Raw genomic sequence first — 20,023 nt, 5'->3', positions numbered from 1 at the left:
TTATAAACATTACCAAGAAGCTACAAAATAACACCTGCACTGCCAACTGTACATACGTTTGTATATGCTCAATATAACACGAGATATAAATTAAAGTAATCTATTGTCATAGAATAACGAAATACAATTTTTACAGGTTAGATTAATTTGTAATTACTTTCTTGTTTTACATCCTTTAAGAATTGGCACAGGTCACCACTTATAAATTCTTTAGCATCACTCTCTCTGTTTCTGCACAAAGTACACCAACTACTTGTACCCTAGTAAAAGAAATATATTTCATGATCTCAGTAGTAATAATCAGAATGCCATTACTGGAACTTGGAACATGACGAAACCAACCGTTTTTTCCTACCCCAAAAAAGCACAAGAAGAAAATTAAGGCTTGACGTAAGTCATCAACCAACTCTTGCCAGGCTAATTGCACAGAAAATATCTGATTAAGGATAAGCTCTATTCATATATGACAGATAATGAAAACCAAGAAGGCAGGCAATGAGGTTTCCATTGCTCCAATTGCCGGAAAAAATCATAATAGAGGTCTCATGAGGATTTATGGATAAAAGTACCTCATAAAATTATGCAGGAAAAGCTATCCCGAAAGAGTGAAATTCCTGAGCTAGTGGGTGAGAGTACCACTGACCAGCTTGCTATTGTGGGTGTTGACACCAGCATTTTCTTCATTGAAAAAGTCTGTCTGTGACCAGAATAATTTACTTTGTAATGTATTAAGTATACCTTAATATCTCATTTAATCAATTTCAAATTCCTGCAATTTAGTTTGCTGTTCACCATTTTACAATGACATTTTGCTATTTTTATAGTTTTCTATATGATATTTTAACAATGTTCTAAATCAGCCTATCCAACATTGCTAAACTGACATATATAAATCTCATGTAACGATCACTACAGCCAGTAGAAAACTTCATTGTTAAAGACACTTTAGTAGTCTAAAAGTCAGGCTTTTACAAAAAAAAAACTGTTATAAACTTTTTTGTAATATTCTCTCCTTTAAATATGGGACTTTTTATTTTCTTATGGCAAGGCTGGGTTTATGATATAGGTAACACAGGATATAAACAATAAAATGCAATATTAAAATTTGTTTAATGTTTAATGTGCTAATTAAAAAAGAACTGTCAAAACTGATACATTACAAGTATGAAAGAAAAGTGAAGATTTGTACAAAGTATGGGTACAAATCAAAAAATTTATAAATATATATATTCAAATAGCTTTTGAGGGGTTTACAATTTTCTTATTGCTTGATGATGAAAACTATGGTTACACACTTTTTTATGAACAAATCAATTAAAAATTATTAACATTTAAAATAAAGTTAAAACTTCCCTAATGAGAAAACTATAGTTACACTTTTTTTAATTAACAACTCAATTAAAACTAATAACATAATGTTTTTCACATTTATACTACAACGAAACAAAGAGAGGGAATAAATTAAACCCCTTCTCATACATATATAGTAATATGTTACAAACAGTTTTTAATACATTATTACTTTTTAACAATAGCTGAATAATGTATAAAAACAACAATGACAGAATATATTTTGGCTTTAAAATATTATTGGTCAAAAGTAGATATTTTAAAACCTCTCATATAGACCATGACATGATCTTTAGACAAACACCATTTTAGAGTTTCTGCCTTTATTGAATATTAAATTGTCAAGTACAATTTTCAAGTACAAAATTATAAATGTTCTTTTGTTCAAAACTGCTATCTTGAAATTTTGGTTTAAACATAACAACTAAAGAATATATATTCAGTTTAAGTATATCTAGTTTCACAAATATTTAATTTATAACATTAATAAAAATATCACATTAAATAGTTTAGGCAAGTGGCTTTATGCAATATCGGATAAATTCTGTTTAATTATAAACTCAACTCAATAACACAGATTTCAAATAGAATTATTTGGATAAAGTAACTGAAACATATTTGAGATTTTTTAAGCCTAAAGAGCACCGGTTCAAATCCCTGCTACTGCACTCTGAAGTACTAGTCTATTATTTTTAAGACATCTGTCAACACACAGCAAAAGAGAAACACAAATAAACCTAAAACGACACAAATGGAACTCAAAACACTAAGAATTAACTAAGTTTTTTTTAAAGATGACACTGTAACCATAATTGTAATACTGAATGCTTGTTCGTTTCTTAACTCATATTAGTCCCATTTATAAGTCTTCAGGCTTACTAGTGAAATTTAATTTACCACAACATATTTACGTATTTTAGGGAGTCTATACTCATTTAATAAATATGTTAAGCGATCTATTACGTTAAACATACTGTGCAAACTTGTAGTGATGTTTTTAATTTATGGAATATAACATACAAATAAGACTGATTAAAATAACCTACCCAAAGCAGAGATTTTTTTTAATAAACTGGCCACCACACAGTGGATGAACAGAAAGTAAACTGACGTTACTATTAAAAAATAAATTTAAATAATGGACAAGCATTATTAGGCTACCTAAAATAAATTTTACTATCATTACAGCATTATCTTAAGAATAAATGTGTATGTATAAACCCTGAAAGATAACTTTACATAACTTTAGCTTACGTTAATGTGAGTATGGTAATCCACACATACATACGTAAAAATAAGTCCATAATTTTTATCTAAAATTTTTAAGGAATAAAAGCAAGGAAAACTTAGAAAAAAGTAGTCCAAATATTACATTATCGTTGCACAGGGAAATCTCAAGGAGATCAAGAAACAAAACTCTATAACTTTTATTCTGTATCATCTCACTTCTTGGACTTGTCTCGCTTGGCAGTGACACCTCTAGGAGGGGTGACTGGGCGTCCACTGTTGATGACATTGTACGATGGGAACTTCTTCTTGTCAGCAGGCTGAAACATAGTGTTATCTACAATACTATTCTTATTAAAACAATAACAAACAGATATATTTAATAATAATAATAATAAATTAATCTAATATAACTTATATAGCCATGTCTTAAAATATTTAAAGTTTTCCAAATTCTACAAATTCTTTTTTTTGTTTGATTCCAGTCCAGTTATTTACGACAAATGGTTCCTATTTGTAAGTTATTTTCCACATTAGGTGCAAGGGGGCTTTTCATTAAAGATTATTATTAAGAGCCTGACATTAATTACAAATTAAATAAACACATAAATGAGTCACATATTATGCTTGGATTCATACAATATTCTCACAGATTTTCAGACTATTTTATCTATATACTTTTAATATAGTAGTAACATAAAATACAATATTATTTATATCATGTACATAGTATAGATTAAAACTGGAAAATAATATAGAAGCTAAAATGTTCTTGGTGTAATCAAGTGAACACAATAGGTCTTATTGTGTTTTAAGTTTGTTTTTGATGATGGAAGGACTGTGAAGGAAATAGGATTTTTCCGGACATTTGCCATTGTTGGTGATACAAAATAATCAGTAACACTATATTTTGAGATCTGTAATCTGATCTATTCTTTAAGTGAATAACTAAACTAACGCATAACTACAATCTAGGTTAAAATAAACAAATCATACCAGAGCATTGTAACAGGCATACGTGAAATCATAAGAAATCCAAGTTGACTAACTCTAAAACATTCACATTAATAATAACAAAACATTAATTATAACTGAACTACAGAATACAGGTCACAATAGATCTGCACTCAATGACCTACCAAACAGAACTGACAAAAGATCAATAGTAAATGGCAGTTGTCATGGCAGAAGTCAGGAGAGATATCTAAGTTTTATTTTATAAATAACAACATCCTTTCAACAGAAATTGACATTAGATTAAAAAGTCATCAAAAGGTAAACAGAGAACTATACAGAATTAAATATACTTTAATTTCATTGTATGTATGTCCAAGCATTCTTACCTTCAAAATTTGGAAAGAGCACATGAGGGTCTCATCAACAGACATCATCGCACCAGCATTGTCAAACTCTCCACAATAGTTGGGAGCTGAGAAAAGAGTGACCAGTTGCCGCTTGGCAAAAAACTCATAGCCATCTTCCACGACCTGTGAAAGAATATTTTACGTAAGAGTCTAATGTGACATCATTGCACCTGCATTGTCACACTATCCACAGTAGTTAGGAACTAAGAAAAGAGTGACCCAGAGCTAAGAAAACAGTTGAAATACATTTACAGACACTTATATAATTCAAACATTTTTATTCGAAAGTACATAATTTCAACCTGGTTTTTTAACATTCCTATACATGTAATAAATTTTACATAATTCAAAATCCTGAATAGCTCAGATTTTTTAACAGCCCAAATTTAGCTTCAAACTATCCAAAAGCCATTGTGGTTCTTAATTATCGCAAAATTGTTCCCGATATTTGGCCAAGTTTATTGTCATTTTCTTCAGAGGTTTTGTTGTTCCAACTGATAAACCTTTTCCTTTTCAGCTTGTCACTGAGTTTCTGCTACTTGATGCACAAGGTCAAATATTTTTGCAAATGTTTTAACTCTGTACTTTGAAATACTTCTAATTTATCCTTCATATTGGCGGTTGAGGCTTCAAATCTCAAGATTTTTTCTTTGCTAGCCTAGAAATAAGGGCCGCTCGTTTTGACTGAAGAGGCTGGTTCAGAGTTGGCCTCACGGTTCTCAACAGGAGGTGGCACCTACCCCCAACCTTACCGATCCTGAATATTATGTCACTCTGGAAGCAGAGCAAAGGTCCTTTTATGAAGCGCAATGAGAGATTTATCAACTTCTTGTCCTAAGGACAAAAAACTGGTGTTGTTTTTTTACCTACTTAAACTACAAAACTTTGACTACAACTCTGTAATTATATCTTACCTGATGTGCTCTACATATCAGATCAAAATCATGTTTGTGCAGAAACTTTGCGACAACTTCTGCTCCAAACGTGAACGACACACCTCGATCATTCTCTCCCCAACCCATTGTGTCCTGGAAACAATGAATACATTACTCAGTAATATTATTGATTTAACATATCTATCTACTGATTAAACTTTACTTAACCCTTTCAGTGCCAACGTCCGACTACACGGACGTACATAAAATGTGCAAGAAGAGCCAGCGTCCAACTACAAGGACGCATGTAAATTGTGCAAGAAGAGCCAGCGTCCGACTACACGGACGTGTTTTAAAATATTCGTAAAAAATACAAAAAATCTCTAAACAATCCAAATGTTGTTATAATTGTATTTATAAAGATATAAACTAATAAAAAACATTCAGTTGAATGTATTTCCATTACATTAGTGTTATAAATAAAACAAAATACAAGTGGCTGTGAACGTCGCTAGTCTGAGTCAGCTGTCGTCTGTTGTTTAGTAACCAACTACGCAGTTTCGCCGATTTCGCCGAGCTAACTTGTTGTTGTTTCGTTTATTGTTGTAAAATGTTTACAAAATGAAGCGTATTGCATCACCTCTTAGTGAAAACACTGTACGGAGAGTGTTAGAAGACGATAGTAATGTTGTTGTGAGTGATAGTGAAACGGAGAGTGTTTAGCAAGATGGGTACTTTGGGATTATACCGACCACACCCAGACATGAATTGTTATTTGACATTTTGCTTCTACTGATTACTAGATTAGCTTAGAACAATATTTCGTCAATATAAAACAGGAATTGTCTTATCGCAAACCCCTCCCCATCCTCAGACAGGGTCAAAGTCGAGCGGTCTAGTAGATAACGTAATTGCAGAGTCTCGACGCCTGATCAGCTAGTGCGTCGCTTTGTTGTACTTCCGTGTTTTACCCCTACATTTCTCCAAACACAAAAATTCTACAAAAACAAACATTACCAAACAAAAATTAAACTCTTTATTGAAAAAAATACACACAAATTTGTTTTTATTCTTCATCACACTCCGCCACCCAAAATGCGAGTGCGTCCGGCCGAAGCCCGCGCTGATGTCAACGAAAGAAAAACATCCCTCGAGATAGTACCTATCAGTAAAATATCAAATTCTAGAGGGGCTGATCAGAAATATAAATTGAATTGTAATGGAAAGGCAATTATGTACCGTGCAAAAAGCTTAAATAATCATGTGATGCCGCTCGGCCTGCCGTAATCGGGATTCTCGAGAAAGATAAGATAACAGCGACAACAATACCGATCACAATACCTGGAAATGCTTGTTGATAAATGGAATGTTAGTTCTGTTACTCAATTACATCGTTTTATAACGTTCCAAGTTCATTGAAAAATGTTTAAGCGTTGGGGGCAAATAACGGAATCTGACCCCATTAACAATTGATAATCATTGTAAGTTTGTAATTTTGTAATTAAAGAGTTGTTTTTTCGTTCTATAATGTTTATTTCTATAAATTTATATTTTTGTGTTCTTCATACTGGTGTGGACGGTATAATCCCGAAGTACCGCAAGATGTGCGAAAAATCCAAATACGCGTTATTTTTTTAAAACAATGGTAAAACCTTTATTTTTGAAGATAGATGTAAAAATGTTTTGTGAATGTGTTCAAAAGTATGTGGAGGTTCAAATACATACTCAATTTATGGAACAAGGATTTTTTTACTGGCCTTGAATTTTTCATCATAAAATTTTATGTCCGTAAAAGTTTTTCTGGTTTTATATTTTTAATGTATGTTGTAGTGAATTTATTTTTCAGTATTAATTTAAAGCACATTGTTTAGAGCACAAAAAAACAAAAAGTTACAATTTTCATCAATAAATAACAAAACTGTGACAGTTTTTGCAAACTGCTGAAAAATTGGCAATTATAGCCTGGCTCTTCTTGCATGAGCATATGGCACTATGCCTGGCATTTCTTCCACGCGCACTAGGGAGAATGTCTGGCACTGAAAGGGTTAATTAGTTTACTCTAGTTGTAGTTTATTCTATTTAAACCATTATTCAAAGTAACATGTATTTCACAATCACTTAAGGTTTCAGAACGAAATAAAGTTAAGTAAAGAACTCAACTTTTTCAAAAATCGGTTAACACCCAAGATAATTTATTTAAACATACGGAAATGTATAAAGTTACCACATAATTACTATGGTTAAAATTTAAAATTAGTAAAGGACTATAATGGGAAAGACATAACATATGTAACAGACATCTACCACATTTCAAAACACAACTATTAAGCTAAAGCACATTTAACTAAGATTTTAATATTAGTGTTTTGGCCAGAGCAGCATTCAGTACACTGTATTAATGTGAATTAAAAGCATAGTAGTGGCAATATGTGCAGAGACTATACCTAGAATTTCTAGTCACAATACAGTTTAGGGATTTGAATGAAGGTGCACACAAAGGTGATTGTAAACTGGACTTAATTTTGTTATAGCATGAGAATAAAATAGTCAGATACTGATATATACCACTATTACCAGCTCTTTAGTTGCACTTCTGACTGTGTTTGATTCTATTTACTATCCAATACTATAAATACCTAATGAATGAACTGGAGGTGGCTGACTATGATAGAAAGTTTGATAATAAAACAATTATTAAAGAAAGGAGTTAGCATTTTAAAATAATGAATATATGATTGCATTATAGAAGAAAATCAATTACTGTAAAAATACTTTTTGTTGATCCACAATACCGGAAATCTTTTATACAGTACTCTCACAAATTTAGAAATAACTTTTGATGATCTAAAATCAGTAATATTTTCTTTCTTTAGTTTTTGAGACAAAAACAACATTCAGAAATACACTGCCTATCCAGTTTTCTGAAAATTGAAGAACTTTATTAAAACAATCACTTTTATTCAACCTTAAGCACATTACATGCAATGGATGTAGTCATAATATTTGTGATTATAATAGTAGTTACATCAGACTAAGTAATTATAAGTCACATATAGACTATTAATAAAATTATAAACAACAGGTTTAAAAAATATAGAATATCACCTTTATTCCTTTCAAAATAGGAAAAATTGTGATATTCACCAGTGTCTGACATCAAATTATTAATTCTTCCAATAGAGGTTCTCCATTGGTGATGGGAACAATATTTTACCTTCCTCCATTGAACAATGGCTGAAGTTAAGTTAAACAAGATAAGTACTTAGCTTGTGTATTTATCATTGAACAATTTGAGAATGAAACAAGGACTGATTAATATGAAAACTAGCAGCTGATAATTTGTTAATCAACAGACACAAATTATATAATCTATCATGTTTTTATTGTATAACCTCCATATTCCATGGCTGCTCACACTGATTCTTGACAATAAACATAATCAGCAAATCAATGTGTAATGCTGTCAATAACTTATGAACTTTTCAAACCAAACTGATAATCATTGCATGACTAGTGGGAATGGGACAATTCAACATGTGGAATTAGGTAAACAAATATAAAGAATTACCTTAACTTACCAAATGTTACTGAACTGTGAACTGTTATATGAGAGAGATGAGCAATGAGAAGGAAAGCAAACGCACCTTATCTGGATCAGACCACAGCAGATCGCACAGAAGTCCTTGATCTGGTACGTCTGTAGGTCTCATTATCCGCCGGATCTGCTCCATACTCTGCAGGTCTGGACTCAGTCCTCCATGACAGCAAAAGATTTTCTCATCCACAATGGCTGATACGGGTAAGCAGTTGAAACAATCAGTGAACGTTTTCCATAATTTTATGTTGTACCTTCGTTTGCCTGTAACCGAGAAATATAAAATGTTGGCTGATTAAAAAAAGATCGCAACATAAATTCTTTTAAGTGATTAAAATCAGCATTATTATTAACCATTATATCCAATGCCTTATCTATCAACAACTATTTTATAGATTCAACAAGGGTGCTGAAAGAAACTAATTAGTAATCAATCACTCATTTCGCCCCTCATGCTAAATCATGATAAATGGCATAAGAAAGAAAAATATTTAAACAAGAGAGAGAAGACAACATTTTAACTCAAATGGGGGAAGGGGTTTTAAATATAGGCTTTTAAACCCTATTTCTCGGAATCTCCACATTTAACCCTCCAGGTGCTATTATTATTAATTGTACAGAATGCTCAAACCACTTTAATGGTTAAAATCTCAGGTGTATTTTTGGATTTTTAGCAAAAATTCAAGAGCCATGTAGAAAGTACATTTTCAAGTAAAGATTACGCTGACAATTATTTATTGACCGAGAACAATAATTCCTCATGAGTCGAAGTTGAAAGTAGTGAAATCATTAATTATCTTATCATTGAATATTGCCTACCATAATTTTGCTACAGTCTGACACATGGATTAAAAACTATCCTTTATCGACTGAATAGTGCGCGAAAGTTTGTTCATAATCTAAGGAAGTTTGATTATGTCTTAAGTTTACATGAAGGATTTAATCTACAATAATATAAAAAGAGCAATTGTCCACATAAGACACTAACAACAGGCACTTTCCTTACTTGAAAACTGATTCAGAAGTAAAGGAATGTTGCACTTGATGGAACAAACTGTTGAAGTTACCAAAGGTTTATTTGTAAACAATAAAACAGGGATTTTCTTTTTTGGTTTCTAACATAACAATGCCTTGCCTTCAGATGTGCAAAAACATTGTCTTATACCTAATTTAAAAGGTTTTTTTTTTAAATCAAATATACATTTTTATTGTTAACACCTAACCTTTATATTGTAACTGTTATGTTTTTATTAACCTTTGACTTGGGTTTATTTGTAAAGCATCTGTGTTATGAAATTTGCTCATAAAACTACTAAATTTATTTTGTTTTAATACTGGTAACTCACTGTGAAATGTTCATTTTCACTGGATTACGGCTGAAAAGTTTGTTTAATAAATTTGAAAGAGCATACAGGGGACATCAAAACATATATTGATGTTCACCTAAGTGATGTCTTGGGGAGTTAAGATTATTACATATGTTCGCCTAATTGATGAGTTGGGGAGTTAAAGATTATAGAAGATTTAGTTAAGACTAAATATAAAAGACGAAATATTTTAAACTAATATTCTTACTATGCATTCTTCACAGTCTACCTTCAAGATTATTCTTCTGAGAATGGAGAGGATTACACCGATCTTAGACAACAATAATTAATCTGAATCTGACAATAGTGATCATCAAATTACCTCGTCTTATTCCAATTTGACGCTTCCTAGACCTACTCAAACTCCAAGCAGATTTCATTCAGATTCTGATGATGAGTGTTTCTATTATAAAACCATAACCAGAATCCACCACAACCATATGGAGTGTCATGACAACATAGAAGTTGGCTAACACTGAAATTACTGCGGATGATGTTCTGATATGTAGCAAGCGATATAGAAACAATAAAACAAAAACTCATTGATGAATACAATTTTAATATGGGAGTTGTAGATACAAAATACACATTTACAAATATTTACAATTTGACTTCCACAAGAACAACCAAAATATTTGATAATTTTACCGATATGGTTCTACTTAATACATACATTTTCTACAAAAACACCAGAACTCTTTGTATAGACAGAACATAACTGTAAATATAGATAATTTGTTGATGAAAGTTATCATCAACTCATCAACTTCAAGCCGACCTTCATCAACTATAAATAGCTTAGACTAGGAAACAAGAAACTAGAAGAAAAGAGCTCAGACTTCACAATTTAACTCTTAAAAATTCAGTCTTTTTCTTCAGCCAAGTGTAAAAATGTATTTAAATATTATCATAATTGTTTCTATATATTTAGTATTCTAGCAGATATTTGTAACCAAAATTGTGAAATAATGTACATTGCCAAAGTGCTTCTTGATGTGGTCTACATTACTTGTTAAATTTTTATTTATTTTAAATCAAATTTGGTATTTTTTCTATTGTGGAATTTTGATTATTTTGATATACTTAAACTCTTTAAAAGTACTCAGAAAATTAAAAAATATATTTTTGTATATTATAGAGCATGTCTTTATGAAAACTTAGTTATATAATACATAATAACAAATATATTCAGTATGTATTAAAAATATATTTTTGTATTTAAAAAAGTGTTATTGAAAAGCTATTTATTGATGAACAAACGTAGTAAGATTCCCATTTAAAAATACAACAATGAAGCATGATTTATAATGGTTTTGAACATTTTATGTGTATAGAACCAAAGTCTGTTTTATTCTGTATATATGTACAGCAAAAATATGTTAAATGCCGTTGCTTTAAGTGTATACGACAATCACAGACAGAAAATTATTATACACTGTATTTTTGCTTCATCAAATACTTAAATTTGTTTTAAACTTAGTTTTGAAAACTCAATTATCCTAGATGTTATTATAATTACTTTATTTATTTAATTGCATGTTTCCTGATATTGTGATTTATACAGTTGTAGGAGTATTCAAATGATGATTGAATCTTGAAGAAAATAGACATCATAATGTGTTTTACTTATTAAATTGTTCAACCAGCTCCTACAAAAATGTATAACAAACCTGATTTTCAACCTGTTTGAGCAATTAAAATGTTATTAATGGCAGCATGTATATTTTCTTAGAATACTTTGGATTTTATCCTGCAGCAATTACTAAATTGGTGTAGATGGCATAGATAGTATACATAGGAATATTATACTTAGTATACTTGGCATTACATAGTATAGACTCAGCTCATATAAACAATGCTTTATCTAATCTAAATAAAGGTTCCAAGGCTGGTTTAGTTACTTTACTAAAAGACCCTATTGCTAACACCAATTCAAAATTGGGACAATAAGTCTTTTCTCATTGTTGATGTTTATAATTAAATGTTAATTTTATAACGTGTTAGCTAGCATAAATATTCACATCGATTTTTTTCAAAAATAAAATTGTGAATATGTTGGATAAAATTTGCACAATTTATAAAACAACTAAAACTTAAATACTTTATTCACCATATTTAAGCGTTGAATAAAACTTTCTTATGTTGAAACTAAATGTATGATATCAGTCAATGATAACCTCCAGTCTTATTAATTACTAGCTGTTTATAATGTAAACAAAACTAGGAAAAGTTTCTACATAATGCCCTGTAAGTAAAATTACTAACTTTACTCAAAAAGTTATTTATATTTATATAGGAAATGATTCAAAAAGCAATACATCCTATTATACTATCTTTTTTACTCAAGTAATTTTCACTTCTGGACCATATCAACCCACACACATTACTGTTACAATCAATTTTATTTGTATCAAAATGGCATCTACAATCGTTCTAAACATTAATTGAAAAATATTAAATTTCTGAAAGTGACAACAAATTTGTAGATTGATTGAATAACCAAAGAGAAAACAGAAAATATTTGTTTTCTTCTGCAATATAACATAATTATATAAAACCAGCAAATTTTAAAATACAACATACAGTGTAATAAAAAATTTATTTATTATAAATTGATCTAAACCCAATGATATAAATTTTAGGTATTGATTTAATGTTCTTCACATTAAATACAACTTTCAATAAATGTTGTAGAGTTTTGTTACATAACTGTGTATGTACTCAAAATACTGCCATAAGTTTTTACATGTTAACTGTTGTGTACACATCAAGTTACTATTCTAATTCAAACAGTGTGATAGACAAAAAATATATTGCAGGGAGTTTAGTATACTATAACCAGAGAAATATCAAAGTTAAACATATTGGCTGCTGGGGACAATTGTCTGATATGAGAATAAGTTAGGATATAAATAAGAAAATAATGATAGGATGTGTATTGGTATGTACAATATGGACCGCTTTTTAGTTTAATTAACTTCTCATGTGAGAAGTGGACAAATAACCTGAACTGCACAGCCCTGATGTTTAGTCTTCATATTTACATGCTGAAATTCTTATGGCTGCCTCAAAAAACTTTATAGAGCCAAAAAATCAGACGCAAATCAACAAGAACTCCATACTTGATGAACCAAATTCTACACTAAATGATATTACATGGAAAGAAGACAATGTTATTAGCTTGATAATTGTACTTTTGAAACAGAACCAGCCCCAATTACTGGTTATCTCTATATTCGACCATCTTAGCAGAATGCAAATCACTCACCACCCGAACACATGAATGTCAATGACATTCTCCCTCTTTTACATACTATGAAAGTCTTAAACCATCCTTCGGTGTTGAATAATTGTTCCTGTGCCATGGTCTAACCAGCACGAGATGTACAGTCACTATGAGATTGGTAGCAACTCTGTATCACATAATCCACAGTCTGGCATATGACAACTGGCTTGCCACTGGATATCCTAATGTCACCTTCCTCTTGTCTTGCTTTTTCTTGTTGGGAGGCAGTTGATTCGAACGTAAATGGAACTGAATATAATTCCAATCTGAACATTTATTATGAATAAGGGTATTCCGAGTCAAAGTGATTCGCTTATCAACCCACTCAGAATGGGACACTGTTGTAACAATCAGGGATGATGTTTTATACAAAGTTTAAGCATTAAGCCAAGAGAGGATGCTTAGTCCACCACCACACACAATAGAGTGGGATAAAAACATGGACACTTCTTTCATTAGCCATAACCATCACTGAACTGAATCCAACAAAGTGTTCAAGCAATGTAAACTTCCACAATATTATTTTACCAAGGACAGAATAGTGATAAAACCCAGGGATTAAGAAATGAATAGAACATTTTCAAGTGTTGACTGGTATTTCAAAGGAGCCTTCAAACTCCAAGATACAAGTAATTATCTCTATTCATGTTCTTTGGTGTCATGATGACTTTGAAGTTCACTATAAGATAATGTAACTTACCAGAAATGTGTCTCCGGAAATAAACACACATTCCCTTAGGATGAATATGTTTCCTGTAACTTCCTTGGTATTTTTAACTTTGCCAGCCAAGACGAGAGAGAAAACATTGCACCTGTCCAGAGTGGTCCCAACACCCCACTTCGAATTATTACACAAAAAAAGATTGTCTACAAAAGCTAAATAATTTGACATAATTATTTAGTTCAATCTAAAAGCCAATATTTAGGAGCACAGTCCTCCTGGGGGTAAGATAAAATAAAATGCCCTTAACCCGCGGCTAACAAGATAAACCTGCAACCTCTCATTTGTCAATTCAAACACTGTCTAACTTTGCTCATTGAGGCTCGTTAGACACAAGCAATAGTGGAGTGGGTTACAATGCCAAATGCTTTTACAACACCTAATGAATGAATATGAAGTGGACACAATTTTGATTGCCCTTCTAAAAAGATGATATTTTAACTGTAATATTCTCAGCATAAAACAACACTGGTACAAGTTCATTATATCTGTTACGATAAGGATTCTGAGCCAAGGTTTAAAATGTAATGGCTGAACAGAGTTGAACTTAACAATGAAGATCAGTCTACTAAACAAAAGATAGTAAAAAAAACTAAGACGGAGATTTAATTTAAAAGCTGAAAAAGATGTTGGAGCCGCATTTCACTACTATAAGTTCAGATACAGATGAATGGGATCTTGGTAGCCAGAGCCTCCTCACAGTATTCCAGAGGGACAAGAAACCAATTTGTCTTTGCCATCACAATTACATAACAAAATTTTCTTGTATTTGATCACAATCAGAAAATTTACAAATTTTACCACACCAAATTGGAAATGGTTTTATTTTTATATAGACAGGACAGCGTTTCATGATGGTGAATGTCCCTACATTGGGTTTGGTCAAGCACTGTAAAATTCTATAACTCAGTGTGATAGCTAGAGAATGTTCAATTGAGCTATAAACTTAAAAGTTTGTGTATTTTACTCAGGTACACAGGTCCTGGCGAACTTATTCTTCTGTCAGTCTATTTACCCGTGTGCCTGTTTTCCACTGGATATCTCAAGAACAAATTGAGCTACAGGCTGGTTTACTCCTTCCTTGTATTAAATGAGGTTCTAGTTTAATCTTTCTGATATTTTTCTCTGTACAGGTACAATACCACTAATGAAATGTTACCAACTCATAAACAATACTTTAGTATACATATATTAAAACAATAAAAAGAGTTTTCCAACATTTCTCATCTTAGTGAATTTTTTTTACCATTCAAAAGTATTTAAGGAACTAAGAAAGTCAGTAGTAGTGGAAAAAGTTATACATAAAAAAAAATACCCGGATGTATATTTTATTTTTATTTAATTCTGAAGGATAAATATTGTTGCTAATTTCAATATAAGGCATAAAATTACTGTGTTTCAATCCTTGTTTCCTCAACACCATCAAAACAACAGGAAGTATTGTATAGAGCTCAAAACTGCAATACCCTCGTTTTAGGTATTTAAATGACCATAAGGTAAATACCCAATTTATATTTACCTTCCCACTAGGTATTTACCCGGCCCACACCAAAACAACAAACCAATGGCAGAGTGAGGACTCCTCAACATGGCACTTCGTTCAAATATGTGATGTTGGTGTAGATAAAATAAGCTGGTCTGTGTGGACAAGTTTTGTCATAGGAGGAACTCTCCCAAAAACATCAGATGAGGAAGCAGTTGATACATCTGCAGCTTCATAAGTGACATCTATTGATGCAGCCAGGTCCAGGATTGTAACATCAAAGCTGTGCTTGATAACAAACAGTATATGACACTTTTTTGATCGCATTAAGAATATGCCCAGGAATAAACTCAGTAAGATACTAATTAAAAATTGACCATCTTTGGAGTCCACATACGCTTAAGACTTTCCTACCATGAATCTCTGTATTAATTTCCTCCATATGTGCTTTCCACAGATCAACATCCAGACCGATCTTATTAGTGGAAGATTTTGGCAGTTCTGACACTAAATTTTCAAAGGAACCACAGAAACACAAAGTGAACCTAAGAGTTAACTTGCACGAGTAGCAGCCAGTGAAGGCATTTAAATCCCCTGAGGGCACATCCAGATTATTTCTCTCATCTACAAGGGCCGACTTACCATGGTTCAGCCATCCGCATCAGCCTAATGCCTCTCCAATTATGAAACTAAAACACTCTATGATTCAGATTCGATTCTAGTTATACTATAGTCATAGACATATTACAGTTCACTATGCTGACTGCTGCAGACACACCTAGACACACTGTAATGTACAGATGCATGTTAACAACATACACCATGGCTAGAAAAGTATTGTAGTTTAAGGTGTTGACTGCTGTGATTGCATCTAGGTATCATTCTGAATGTCACACTTTGTAATGTACAGATGCATGTTAACAACATACACCATGGCTAGAAAAGTATTGTAGTTTAAGGTGTTGACTGCTGTGATTGCATCTAGGTATCATTCTGAATGTCACACTTTGTAATGTACAGATGCATGTTAACAACATACACCATGGCTAGAAAAGTATTGTAGTTTAAGGTGTTGACTGCTGTGATTGCATCTAGCTATCATTCTGAATGTCACACTTTGTAATGTACAGATGCATGTTAACAACATACACCATGGCTAGAAAAGTATTGTAGTTTAAGGTGTTGACTGCTGTGATTGCATCTAGCTATCATTCTGAATGTCACACACTGTAATGTACAGATGCATGTTAACAACATACACCATGGCTAGAAAAGTATTGTAGTTTAAGGTGTTGACTGCTGTGATTGCATCTAGCTATCATTCTGAATGTCACACTTTGTAATGTACACAAGCAAGTATGATAAGAACTAAGTAACAAATATTCATATTGGCCACCAAAAAAGCCCTATTAAGATAGTACACAGTACATGTACTGTTTAAAATAGTGCACATCCACATTTTATAGTAAGACAAATACTAGGACAACGCAATTTGTTCTCTTTTGGGATCTTAAAATGTATTATAATTCTAACTTTGTATGAATAAAGAGATTATGATTTGATTTGGGAGAGAGTAGCAAAAGACTGTTTCCTCTGTCTATTTGGAGACCTTTCTATATTCATGTTGTTTCGTGGGCAGTTGTATATAAGCCCTATAGCTTCAATTTAAAGATAGAAACAACAGGTTATGACATATACAAGTAATATTATGGTTCATCTACTATCAAGTGATTGATTAAATAAAGAAGAGCATTTTGTCAATTGTTAATGTTGTAATTTACTGTTAATAATTCTTCAGAATTGAAATTTTACACACACACATACATGCACACATGGACACGTGCACACACATATATACATATAATTTCCTCTGAACATAGAACACAACATACAAAAAAGATACAAACTGTTTTACAATTTTCATCAAAATTCCAACGGTACTTTTTGCAACACAATCCGTTAAAGATAAGTGAGCATGACCACTTTCAAGAACAAGATGGGAGCAATAAAAATGCCAAAACAGATGATGCCTCTCAACTAATCCCCCTTGTTGCTCTTGAGAAGCACAAAATAACTGCTTGCTTATGCGTTGATGGATTGTGTTGCAAAGTACCATTGGAATTGTATTAAAAATTGTTAAATAGTTTGTATCTCATAAATGTTTTACTACTATACTGTTTTATGTTATTTAACTTTTAAAATGTTCACAGGCACCACTTAATATTAAAGCATATCACACAATTATTTTATAAGTTGTACTCTTTTATCACAACCTACATGCAAAGTTTGGTAGCAGTAGCTTTACTAGTTCTAGATCAAATGTTTTTTAAAAAAAATACAAAATGGCAGCTAACGGCTAAACAACACATCTCGACCTACGTTCAAGGGACAGTTTTTGTTTGAATCGATGAGTACTATAGGCCACAGAAGTTTGTGACACCCTTTTCTGAACATCCTGTATACATATTACAATAATATATATTTATAGATTATATTACAATATTATATATTATAAATATTTACAACTTATTACATTACATAATGTTCACAAATCCAGCAATGTGTTTTAGCAGAATTTTAACCACTCTGTACATTTTTTAACAAGTGTTGTTTTTTTATTTTTTTTATTTTCTTCCTGGTATTAATTATGACAACAAGTCAAAATAAACATACTAAAAACTCATATTTCTTAAATAATAAATTAGAGTAAAAAAGTTTAATAAAAAAATACTTAAAGATTGATCTCCATTTCAAAGTACATTATCGTATCATATTGGTAAGTGAAAACAGTATTAAAAATCATAAGATAAGTTGCATGGGTTATATGAATCGACCCTCTCAAGAATTTGTCAGGAGAGCAAAGTGAAAAGTAAGTTCACAAATTAATTTTTGTAAATGGATAGTTAGGCCGACTTGAGGAAGTGAAAAAATGGATTTGAATTTTTTTTACACTGAAATTTTACACACAGTTTGTTTTAATTACATTCCAAAAGGTTTACTTAACCTATAAGGATAATTAATTAGTCCACTCTTCAATTAATATAACTCAATAGCCTTACATTTTTATGTGTTAAATTACTTTAACACTTATATATAATCCAATGTTCTATAATCTATAATGTATTGCAATATATAAAATTTTACAGAGGGAATAAAAAATATTAGTGTATTTTGAAAGAAAGCCAAAAGTAAAAAAAAAATTATTCAAGTAAATACAACTACCTCCTCCATTTAAAATTAATTTGAAATTTTACATTATAGATTTAGTCCTTCATTGCCTTAATACTTGTTAAGTAAACCTTCCAAGGAGAAAAATAAATTAATCCACCATATTGATTTTAACAAAAATCACTATTACTTTATTGTTTAGAAATAAATTTAAAAAAGAGGAATACAAAGTAAATGAGGATGGTAAAAAAAAGTCTGGTATACTTACATTCATCGTAGAAGCCATATATGCGGTTGATACTTGCACATTCATGATTGCCTCGGAGAAGGAAGAAATTTTCTGGATATTTTATCTTGTAGGCCAAGAGGAGACATATAGTTTCTAAAGACTGTTTACCTCTGTCAACGTAATCACCCAAGAACAAATAGTTCGACTCAGGTGGGAATCCTCCATACTCAAACAAACGTAGCAGATCATAGTACTGTCCATGGATGTCACCTGCACACCAACAGTACATTACAGTATATTTTCTAAAATAGCAGTACAGTATTTCAAAAGTATAAAATAACAAAATAAATCATCATATCTTACCTCACTTTGCATCAAAATTAATAACAATAAAATTGTTAGTCAAAATAGGAGGTTAGGTGTGTTGTTTATTTTTGTTTAGTTGTGAAACTGATTGTAATGGTTGTAAAAACATGCAGGATTCTGTTGTTTCTTTGTTATTAGACAGTAATTGCGAGTGTAATTATGATATCAGTGATAGTGAAGGAAGTGTGGAAGGCGTAATTATTTTCCGTACTCAAAACCCGTTTACCGATTTATGATTTGTGCGTAGATAAAGAAATTGAACGTCAAAATGAATATTATATGGATTATTTTACAATTGTACAACATGTTTTATTATTTATAAAGTAATTTTATATATAGTAAATAAAAATATCTGAATTTCTCATTTTCACACATTAATAATGCACTCAATTAACCGATCTACCAATAAAAGGTGGGGGAGCACCCTAATAAAGTTACATATTAGGCATCACCATATGCATTTTATAAGACATTTAGTTTGTAAATTTCTTTTAAGAATGATTAATTACTTTAATGCTGAAATGTACAGATCGTATTACACATTTAACACAGAAGTTTTAACAAAACGAGCTTTTAACATCATAAAATTACAAATAAATTAAAAGACAAGTGTCTGACTATATTAAAAAGTAATCAAATTTTATTGCTTACTAGGCACTTTTTTATTATATCATTGTGTTGATAGTGCCAATTTAGTAACCTTAGTTGAGATAAACATGCAACAGAAAACAAATGAGCAAAATGCTTGCGTTAAGACCTTCAGTGAACTCTGACATAACATCAATTCAGCTGCCAATGTAATGTACTATTGGCATTTTATAATTCATTTGTCTTGATTCAGATACATACAGGTACTTTTGAGTTGGTTTAATTAGTTATGGACATCACATTTTAAATAAAATATAAATCCTTCATAAAAACAATATAACATACACAGGGGGTAGTGTTTGTAAGAAAAGATTATTGTTCAAAAAAAATTTGTATAGTAATTC

The 20,023-nt window shown here is 31.2% G+C and overlaps 1 protein-coding gene across 1 annotated transcript in view; it reads right to left on the bottom strand.

Moving 5' to 3' along the window:
* Positions 1–1,091: 1,091 nt before the first annotated feature.
* LOC124369117 (serine/threonine-protein phosphatase alpha-2 isoform) overlaps positions 1,092–20,023 on the bottom strand; it is a 34,813-nt gene continuing 15,881 nt past the window's right edge. Inside the window, exons 3-7 of the mRNA XM_046826872.1 lie at positions 18,705–18,935; positions 8,461–8,675; positions 4,856–4,969; positions 3,921–4,064; positions 1,092–2,897 (exon numbers count right to left, since the gene is read on the bottom strand). Of these exons, the coding sequence (XP_046682828.1) occupies positions 2,793–2,897; positions 3,921–4,064; positions 4,856–4,969; positions 8,461–8,675; positions 18,705–18,935 (809 nt within the window). The 3' untranslated portion in view covers positions 1,092–2,792. The remainder of the gene's footprint in view (positions 2,898–3,920; positions 4,065–4,855; positions 4,970–8,460; positions 8,676–18,704; positions 18,936–20,023) is intronic.

Source organism: Homalodisca vitripennis, chromosome X (assembly GCF_021130785.1).
Source record: "Homalodisca vitripennis isolate AUS2020 chromosome X, UT_GWSS_2.1, whole genome shotgun sequence".
Taxonomy (NCBI): domain Eukaryota; kingdom Metazoa; phylum Arthropoda; class Insecta; order Hemiptera; family Cicadellidae; genus Homalodisca; species Homalodisca vitripennis.
Note: the sequence above shows the minus strand (reverse complement) of the source record. Positions and strands in the feature narration are given on the sequence as shown.